Below are 11,004 nucleotides of genomic sequence, written 5' to 3' on the forward strand. Positions count from 1 at the left end.
TCCTACCCTTATTAGTGAACATATAGTGCTTAAGAAGCAAACTTAGCTGTTGTAGCCATCCATTTTGTAGCTTTTGTCAAAAAGGTAATATAAAATAAAACTGATGATGTAGATCAGTGAATCAATTTGTTGTTCACGCTTGGCATTCAGCTTGGTGAAAGGGATAAAAAAAAAAATCTAGAACATCTTATACAAGATTTCAAATGTATTTCATTTGAATAACTATAGAATTAGCAACAGTAAATTCCTTGAATATCAGCAACTGAAATCCATCGTACAGGAAAAATTTAATCCCAGTCAACACAATCTATAAAAAGCTACTTGGGTAACAAAACCTCTGTATCCCCCAAATGGTAATCAAAAATGTATAAGGTGTTGTTTAAAATTGACAATTGTTCTTGCAAAAGCAAAATGTGTTCGTCACCACTGTGCATTCAGATCAAAATTCTGATTGCAAAAGGAAAGAGGACAAAATAATAAATAAATTAAACAAGTGACTTTCCAGAAGCCACAGTTGCACTTTATTTTGTTTACTTTGCTGTGACACATTTATATGAGAAAAGAGATCAGAGACTACACCTTTACATACCTCTTCCTTTTCTAAGATCATTCATTACTTGAAGAAAACAAAACTGAACAAACTCAAATCAAACTAGATCTAGTCCCAGCATCACTTCCATCACACCTGTGAAGTGTGGTGGGTCAATTCCAGTACTACTTAACACAGGTTTGTTTTTGTTTTCCGCCGTCTGTTCCAAACAATAAGTCCAGCATTTACATAATGGTGATCATTTACAAATCACATCAACTTTTTTGATTTCTGCGTTGCCTCATCATTCCTGGATGCTCTCATAGACTTCAAATCGGTACTGAATCCCATTCTCCTCCTGCAGCTCATGTGGTACATCTGGAAACCTGTAGGAGAAATGATCTTTAACCTTTAATGCATCTTGATTCATCTACAAATAAAGTTTAGAGGCAAGTGCATTATTTCACATTCAAATACCCAATTTCAACATCATTCACATAACACTTTATTATATAATCAACCTTCAACATTTTCCTTACTTTGTTATGTGTGTACCAAGGAGTATTAGAGCTATTGATCATTTTGAGAAGGAGGTACAAATTTTGAGATAATTCTTGAAATAGTATTTTGACTATAAAGTTGAAATGTGTTGATTAGTTGTTTTTCCATGATGAACTGCCACGGCTGATGTGACCCTATACAAAATGCCCGGTGTAGAGGATCAAACAAATTATTTTCCATATAAAAAAAATTGTACTGCGATGATGCACTGCACTGCATTATTATTTTTTGTGTAGTGTCAGATACTCCCTCTCGACACTTGCATGGACAAAAATAGTCACACGGCTCCATTATAGAACTTGCAAAGATACAAGAATTTCATGCACTGGCCCACAATGGGACAAATGGGATTCTGGTGGAATACAGTAAAACTTCCAAATATCAGTGGCTCATGGTAGTGCCAACTCCAAGCAACAGTTACCTCAAGCTTTATATTATAAGGTAAAGACCCTACAATAATACAAAGAAAATAGAGAAAACAATCAGATGACCCCATTTGAGCAAACACTTTAGCAAGAGTGGGAAGGAAAAACTCCTTTTTAACAGGAAGAAACCTCTGGCAGAACCAGGCTCAGGGAGGGGCAGCCATCTGTTGCGACCTGTTGGGGGTGAGGGGAGGAAGACAGGACAACGACACACTGTGGAAGAGAGCCAGAGATTAATAATAACTAATCATTAAATGCAGAGTGGTGTATAAACACATAGTGAGTGAAAGGGAAACACTCTGTCCATCATGGGAATCCCCCAGCAGCCTAGACCTATTGCAGCGTAACTAAAGGAGGATTCAGGGTCACCTGATCCAATCTATATGCAAAAATATTCAAAATGAGACCTGGTTCCACAGAAGAGGGGCCTGGAAGCTGAAGTCTCTACTTCCCATTCAGTACTATATTTCAAAGATTTTCAGGGCCGAGTTCAATAACCTTAGTTTTATCTGATTTTAGAAGGAGTAAATTAGAGATCATCCATGTCTTTATTTCTTTAAGACATCACTGAAGTTTAATTAATTGGTGTGTGTTATCTGGCTTTATGGATTGAAAAAGTTGGATATCATCTGCATAGAAGTGAAAACGTTTGCTATGCCTTTTAATGATAGTGCATAAGCATAGTGTAAACAGAATTGGTCCTAGCACAGAATCCAGTAGAACTCCCAAAATTATCCTCTTTACACACAAGTAATTAAGTGTGTGAAGAGGACTCTCAATACAAACAAACAAACTGGAGACTGTTAGATAGATATGTTTCAAACAACTGCAGTGCATCACCTTACCTATCAGCATGCTCTAACCCAGGGGTGGGCAACTCCAGGCCTCGAGGGCCAGTGTCCCTGCATGTTTTAGATGTGTCCTTGATCCAACACAGCTGATTTAAATGGCTACATTAGCTCCTCAACATGTCCTGAAGTTCTCCAGAGGGCTGGTAACGAACGAATCGGTTGATTCAGGTGTGTTGACCCAAGGTGAGATTTAAAACCTGCAGGACACCGGCCCTCGAGGCCTTGAATTGCCCACCCCTGCTCTAACCACTGTAATAAAATATAAGGATAAGCACAGAGACAAGTAAACTGACAGAGGCCATAAGAAGATCATTTTCCCTTCACTAAAGCTGTTTCTGTGCTGTGATGAGCTCTGAAACCTGACTGACTGTTTGACAACTACTCTTTCAAGAACCTTTGAGAAAAAACAAAGGTTGGAAAATGGCCTATAATTAGCTGACAGATGGGTCAGGTGATTGCTACTGCCAGCTCGACAGCCTGTGGTACGTAGCCAATTAATAGAGATAAGTTGATCATATTAATATTAATTGAAGCATTAATTAATGGTACGACTTCTTCGAGTAAGGGCCTGGTGGACGATAAATAAGAAATAAAACAGTTTTCTGGATTTTCCAGCTAGGGTGGACAAAGCTAAGCATCAGGGAAACTCCTCGGCCTGTTCTTCGAGGATTCCCGACAATTAGTGTGACTCAGGGGTATTTTAGTTCTGTTTAATGATTTGAAATGTGTGACAAATATGCATAAACTAGTGCCAAGCATGTGTGATGGTCTTACTCTGGCAGCAGACGATATTTGTCCAGACTGATCTCAGGTAAGAATGTGTCGCACTGAAACTGCTTCAGAATTTGAGTGACAAACAGTCTTCTCATTCCCGTGCTCCCCATCATCTCCTGGATGATCAAAACATAATTAAAGAGAAAGGTGTGTAGTTGCAGCTTCTCTTGAAGTGCTTCACTATATAACCATCAATAGTAGCAGTCACCAGTGTGACAGTAAAAACCACTTTGGAGTAACTATTTAGAGTCCAGCTGACTATTAATATGTAATCAGTTAGCCTGGCCTACTCTTTTTTGGTTAATTCAAAATGACCAATTTCTGACTCTAAAAAAAAGTGGAAGTGAATACAAACATACCTTGTAGAGAGAACTGCCCCCTATAACCCAGACCTGATCGGCCTGATCAGCCAGTTCTGTTTCGATTAGCCTGAGGGCTGAGCTGAAGTCTGACGCCAAGTAGTGTGCTCCTGCAGGGGGCACTCTGGACCAGAATGACCAGTTACAGCATGTCAGTTAGAACAGGGCAATACTTTGTGTAGCAAAACTCTGCACTGAGTAATAAAATATCCCCCCCCCCACACACACACACACTCACACAGACACGCAGGAAGTCAATGCACTGCACACTGGGCATTATGATAAAACGTGACACCGTGAAATGGCACTGTGTGTGACAAATACTTGCACTTCCTGCTGAGGACAATGTTGACTCTGTTGCTCAGAGGTCTGTTCTTCTCTGGGATGGAGTACCACGTCTTCTTGCCCATGATCACCACATTCTGCTTGCCTGCACAAAGACAGGTTTTGAATTCATTTAATCAATTATTATTATCACATGTTTTAGCGTGCAATCTCCAGTGCATGGAGTGTCAAACTCCTTTTATGTCACAGGCCACATACCGCCCATTTTGATCTTAAGTGGGACGAACAAGTGAAACTCCACTTTGTGTCTGTGTAATTAAGTTAAATATGTAACTGAAATTTGTCAGAACTCTTCAGACTTAAATTGTAAGAAATAAATGTGTAAAATTACAGAAAAAGTCCTGGTAGCTGACCACCCAGTCTTTTGTTTTGTCTTTTTTCTCCGGTCCTCTCCTCAATCAGGAGTGACATGTTTAGCTGCATGTTCTCCTTAAATTGCTGGCTGTCTGAGTGGTGTCCAAAAAAATGATGTGGGCTTTATAGTAGGGGTGCAATGATACTCGTATCGATATTGAACCGTTCGATACAGTGTTTCGGTTCGGTACGCATATGTATCGAACAATACAAAATTTGTAATTTATTTTGAGCGCTCAGTGAATCTGCGTTCGACTACTCTGCCTAGGCTGCACTGTCGAGCGCAGATCCACTGAGCGTTCAACACAGACAGCATTGTCAGAAGGAAGAGCGCAGGGCAAGCTAGCGAGACAGAAGTTAAGCGCTCCTTGCAACATGGCAAATTGAACCTCCCCCACCCTCATTCAGATCTGGCGTTTGGAATTATTTTGGTTTTCATGTGACGTATGACCCTGAAGGTAAGCGCGTCATGGACAAAAGTAAAACAGTATGTTGGATGTGCCACGCAATGCTCAATTACATGGGTGGGAACTAGTGTGTTAGCGCCGTTAGCTCGTTAACATGTTGGCCGTCTAGCCCCACGCACGGGGCGATCCGCGGTAGCTCATTAACGGAGATTTGCCGTGTTGTGGCGTTAACGTCATTTCAACGAGATTAACGCTGACAGCACTAGTGGGAACACAACGAATATGACTGCACATTTACGCCGACATCATCCTAGTGCAAAATCAAGTGGAAGCAGACAAAAACAACAAGCATGCATGCTACAAACTTTACCAGAGTCATTTAGACAGCCGTTAGCACATGATTCTCCTTATGGGGACCTGATATGTTTAATATTGTGGCGAGCTCAGACAAGGAGGAGACGGAGGTGTCGTTTGGTCTTGCTTCCCGTGAGCTAGCCAGGGAGCACAGCCATTTATTGACATCTGGAGAAGAACACTGCTGCTAGCTAACTGCTCAGCGCGGCAACCGCACAGCAACAACAACAACACACAGGGCACCCTCTGACCCCGGAAGGACACACCGTTGCAGCGAGAGGGCGTCACCCGTCACTATGGCAACATAAACAAAACATAACTGTACAAACAGAACCCCGAACAGCCCTGACCCGCTACAATATGCTGCTGAGAATATAGCCCAGAAGAAGCGGATAGTATTGCTTTTATTTTGGAAAGAGCCATTTCTCTGTAATAAACCCTTTTCCAAAGATGAGTGATTCCTCAATCAGATACAGGGCTTGCAAAATTGCTAGCCCGACGTCCTGGGGCTAGCGATTTTTCCAGTCGGGCTACCAAAATCTATCTCTGCCCTGCCCGTCGGGCTATTGAAGGAAAAATATATGTCAATGCTTTTGCATTCTTTCGGAAATGTAGCTGGGTAATTATGTCATTGGCATCGGTGAGACAAGATCCAGAACAGGAGTGTCAAATGTATGGCTCGCGGGTCACATCTGGCCCATTTTTGTTTGACACAATTATATCTGTCCCACGATTAATTTCATAAGTCAGTTATTAATTGTCCATCGGTATGTGGGAGCCGAAATCTCAGCCCTGCTCATAATTCATGCAGACAGCCGTGGGACTTTTGATGGGCACACCATGTATGTCTCCCCACACACCAAAGAAAAAGTTAAATAAATGAGCTGCAATATCTGTAACTTGGTCAATCGTTTTTATAGTCACTATCTAGATGGGTTTTTTTCTGTAATTTGAGGTTATCACGTTTATTATTTTTACGTTTCAAAACAGTATTGCCAACAACCAGAGTTTGCTCCTCAACACATGAGGGTGGCTTCGGTCGCACTGACTACAGGTACAAGTATCATTATTACTAAAGGAGGCAGAGGAGTAACTAAACTTCTGACACACTGAGCAGGAAAGTGCAGGAGGGACGGGTGGAGAGGCCATGTTGCTAGAGATCTGGCTACGAGCTAAACTAAGCTAGCAAATCCAGAAAGACACACTGAATGAATACTGCGAATATAATTAGTGGGTGAATCGAATTATGTGCTTTGGCGTGTGTGAGCTTTTTATTAAAATTATAGGCCATTGTAACAGATAAGTTATACAAAAACACCATCATTCATAGTAACAGGAGCAGGGAGTGATACTCTACCATAGACAGCACCAACACAAAGTCGTGTTCTTTCACCAACATGTAGGTAAAATAACAGGTAACTAGTAGGTGTTGGATTAGTATGATCGGAGTCTGCGCTGCGGGACTGTTTTGATCACGCGGACTGGGAAATGTTTCACGTGGCTGCTAGGGACATTGATGAATACACAGACTCAGTCTGCGGATTTATCAGGAAATGCGTGGAAGATGTCGTCCCATCCAGAACAGTTAAATCCTTCCCAAATCAAAAACCCTGGATTAACGGAGATGTTCGCGCGGCACGGAGCACCGCCTTTGCCTCCGCGAACACATCGGACTACAAACACGCACATTACCAACTCCGGAAGACGATCAAAGCAGCCAAACGTGAGTACAGGGACAGGGTGGAGCAACAGTTTGACAACCCTCGGAGTATGTGGCAGGGACTAAACACGATCACAGACTTTAGAGGGAAAACCAGCACACCGCAGACCACGGCCTCTCTGTGTGAGGATCTAAACGTATTCTATGCTAGATTCGACACAGCGAACACCATGAGACCGGACAGTGTGCGCACCGCGGATGACGTCAGTGCGCACACTGTGTCTGAGGAGGATGTGCGGAGGTGCTTCAGGAAGGTGAACGCACGCAAAGCTACTGGTCCGGACGGGATTCCCGGCCGCGTCCTCAAGTCATGCGCGGCTCAGCTGGCTGGAGTGTTCACGCACATCTTCAACCTTTCCCTCTCTCTGTCTGTAGTCCCAGCCTGCTTCAAAATGGCCACCATCGTCCCTGTACCCAAATCCTCCACCATCTCCTCATTGAACGACTGGCGACCTGTAGCCCTGACCCCCATCGTAAGCAAATGCTTCGAGAAGCTGGTCAGGGACTTCATCTGCTCTGCACTACCCGACTCACTGGACCCTCTACAGTTCGCATACCGCCACAACAGGTCCACTGATGATGCCATAGCCCTGACACTACACACTGCCCTGTCACACCTGGAGAAGAGAGACACGTATGTGAGAATGCTGTTTGTAGATTACAGCTCAGCATTCAACACCATCGTTCCCTCGAAGCTGGACAGGAAACTGCAGGATCTAGGACTGAGCAGCTCCCTCTGCAGCTGGATCCTTAGCTTCCTGTCTGACATACGCCAAGTGGTCAGACTGGGCAGCATCACCTCATCCCCCATCACACTGAACACTGGTGCTCCACAGGGGTGTGTACTGAGCCCTCTCCTGTACTCACTCTACACCTACGACTGCACAGCCACTAACAACTCCAACATCATTGTGAAGTTTGCGGACGACACTACAGTGGTGGGTCTTATCACCAACGGTGATGAGACAGCTTACAGGGAGGAGGTCAGCGCCCTGACCCACTGGTGTCAAGACAACCATCTCACCCTCAACGTCGCAAAGACAAAGGAGTTGATAGTGGACTTCCGGAGGTGCAGAGAAGTACACACCCCCATCACCATCAGCGGCGCTGCTGTGGAGAGAGTGAGCAGCTTCCGGTTCCTTGGCGTACACCTGGCTGAGGATCTTACGTGGTCAGTACACACAAACAAAACAGTGAAGAAGGCGCAGCAGCGCCTCTTCTTTCTCAGGAGACTGAAAAGATTCGGCATGAGCCCCCGCATCCTCAGGACCTTCTATCACTGTGCCATTGAGAGCATCCTCACTGGATGCATCACCACCTGGTATGGCAACAGCACCGCCTACAACTGCAAAGCTCTCCAGCGAGTAGTGCGGTGCTCTGAACGGATAATTGGAGGTGAGCTTCCCTCCCTCCAAGACATCTACAGGAAGCGCTGCCTGAGGAAAGCGGGGAGGATCATCAAGGACTCCAGTCACCCCAGCCATAAACTGTTCAGACTACTTCCATCAGGAAGGAGGTTCTGCAGCATCCGGTCCCGTACCAGCAGACTGAGAGACAGCTTTTTCCATCAGGCCATCAGACTGCTGAACACTTCATAGACACCTCAGCTTCACTACTGGAACTTTAACATTATGCACTCCATACTGTACAGTAATGCCACTGTTTTGCACATGTCTCACTCTGTATATTTTATTTTATTTATTTTATATATTCTATTCATTGTTTACTCTATTTAATTTGTAAAATATGTGTACACACACACACACACGTAGAAAAATATTTAGTATACACATCCAGAAATGCATATACTATTATATATTGTACATATATTTATTAGTTTCAGATGTAGCCATTCTTGTATTTTGCTTGTTTACATTATTGTATTTTGCACAACTCTGTTGCTTGTGAAGCTCGCACACAAGAATTTCACTCACATGTGCTGTACCAATGTACCTGCACATGTGATGTGACAATAAAAGTGATTTGATTTGATGTTAAGCAGAGAAATCCAGAAGGACGAATCTTGGTGAATTTTGCAAAGAAAAAAGAAGAAGATTGAAATAGCTGTGGTAGACATGTAGGCCTACCTCAAGAAGAGGGAGGGACAGGGTAAGGGTGGAGTAAGGTGCAGTCTTAAAGAGATAGGACACTGTAAGTTGGTATCAGGAAAGTTTGTAGCCAAGCAGCATTGTTTGTATATGTGTTTTTCTTGCTGCTGTTACAACCAAGGTTACGTCCACACGTACCCGGGTATTTTTGAAAACGGAGATTTTCCGTTTTCAAAAATACCCGGGTACGTGTGGACGTAGCCCAAATTTCCCCTTGTGGGACAATTAAAGAATTATTCTATTCTATTCAACCCTGGCCCTTCGATACAAGCAGCACACTTGTTGCTTTATGTTCATGTTTAAGTTAGGTCACTCAGAGAACTTTGACCTGTGACTAAGCAAAGACAAGGTGGAGATGAGTTACCTTTCACTGACGGAGTTGCTGTCATCTTTCGGAAATGTGCGAATTCCTTACTGTAAAAGAACATGTATGTTTACAGATGTACATTTTAACGTCGCTACATCAGCTCGCTTGACCTTAGGTTAGACTTAGCTTGTACCAACAAATGTCCCATATTTAAACTGTTGTGAATGAATTGTTGGCCTATAATCCGCCAAACACATCTCAGACTTATTTCTCATGAATGATATTAAGTCACTTTGAGCCAGAAACAACATTTCTGTCACAGTGTAGAAGCTGCTGTCAGGTTTTGCCAAAGTCACTTGTACACGTCCATTACCCAGATAAGATATTAAAAATGTTTTCTTCACCAGAGATCTAGCCAAAGCATATTGATTGTCTGAAGATATGTACAGTGATTAAAAATGTAGCACAGCCGATGTACAGTGCCATACAAAACGGTTCATTTCAGAAATCCTGTCGATTAATCAATATAAACACAGATACTCGACATAAGAGATACAAAAACATCGGCCGGCGGGACTGACCTGAGCCTAATGGGGTGCCATGGCAGGTTTCCCTTGTTGCCGATTCCCCGGTCAGGGCACACGGCCACAATGGCGTTCAAAACGCGGGCCATCGTTACCGTGGACTGACACTGTACACTCCCGCCACAGAAACGCCGGAAATGACGACGATTGCTTCTCTTTTTTTTTCTCCAACTTTATTTCAACAGAAAACTTTTTTAACAACAGCAAGCATAATACATGGAGAACACAATGTATTATTGTAGTGCAAAATTATAATACAGTGGAACAGTATGTATAATTAAACAAATAGGATAGAAATACAGGTTAAAAGGGGGACAAAAGCGAGAGATGCTTTGACGCCGAATAATTAAAGAGATTAAAAATATTACAAATATTTTTGGTTTTTAAAGCTTTCTTGTTGTGAGAGGAACAAATTGTAGTCAGAGATCTAATTCTTTCCTGAAAGGGGAGAAGTACGGTTTCTTGTTTGAGAACTTACATTTAATGGTGAAATACATCTTTCACTTTATTATTAGAATAGAATAGAATTTTATTTCGAACATGCAAATATAACTGAAATAACAAGAGAAAAAAGAAAAACAAAACAAAACTTAAAAATCATCAAATTTTCATGTATATATTTATGTCTATAGAATGTGTGTGCTCGAAAAGGAGTAGTTTACACTTCTACGGTTCCTACCCCCTTTACCCCCTTACTGATCAAATAAGTGATGATGATGATGATATATAGCGACAACGGTGTAAACTCTGTGCAGGAAAATACTATTGTACGCAAATTCAGCTTTTCTTCACTTCCAGTTAAAGTGGGTTTAAAGCGCACCGCCATATACTGCCCGCTTGTGGTCATCTTACAAACAATGTAGCATGCAGAAGCTGCATGTTGCATATAATGATGCAAGGAGAATCCTTCTTAGGATACCTAGAGGGTCTAGTGCCAGTCAGATGTTTGTAGCTGTGGGTATTTGGACTTTTACGGAATTTAAAGTTCACTTTTAGAGAACGACTGGACGGCTCTAGAAACAGTATAATTTTAGCACACACAGATCCGACAGTGAGCCATCCTTTTAACTATGGAAATAAAGTCTGTCAATAAAGACTGAATTGAAATTGAATTGAATTTATGGATGCGGTATTTGGCGAGGAGTAAAATCAGATTCATGAGGTAAAAAGCTCACTAGAGTCAGTATAACCAAATAAAAACGTGTTTTGATTACAATAAAAACATGGTACAAATTTTGATAAGATGCTGTAAGAGATGCAACTAGTGATATCTCTCCATAAAATCTGAGTAAAGGTACACAGCCAAAAGTAAATGCGAGCAGGTCT

The 11,004-nt window shown here is 42.4% G+C and overlaps 1 protein-coding gene across 1 annotated transcript; it reads right to left on the bottom strand.

Moving 5' to 3' along the window:
- Positions 1-481: 481 nt before the first annotated feature.
- Positions 482-9,825, bottom strand: dhfr (dihydrofolate reductase). Its single transcript, XM_085474708.1, has 6 exons — positions 9,676-9,825; positions 9,152-9,201; positions 3,824-3,929; positions 3,500-3,623; positions 3,141-3,256; positions 482-915 (listed from the first exon to the last, which is right to left on the bottom strand). Exons 1-6 carry the CDS (start codon positions 9,765-9,767, stop codon positions 834-836), a joined length of 570 nt encoding a protein of 189 aa, XP_085330834.1. The 5' UTR covers positions 9,768-9,825; the 3' UTR covers positions 482-833.
- Between the last annotated feature and the right edge of the window lie 1,179 nt (positions 9,826-11,004).

Source organism: Copadichromis virginalis, linkage group LG12 (genome assembly GCF_057382275.1).
Source record: "Copadichromis virginalis isolate Kocher_CV1m ecotype Utaka linkage group LG12, C_Virginalis_male_GT1.1, whole genome shotgun sequence".
NCBI classification, from domain to species: Eukaryota; Metazoa; Chordata; class Actinopteri; order Cichliformes; family Cichlidae; genus Copadichromis; species Copadichromis virginalis.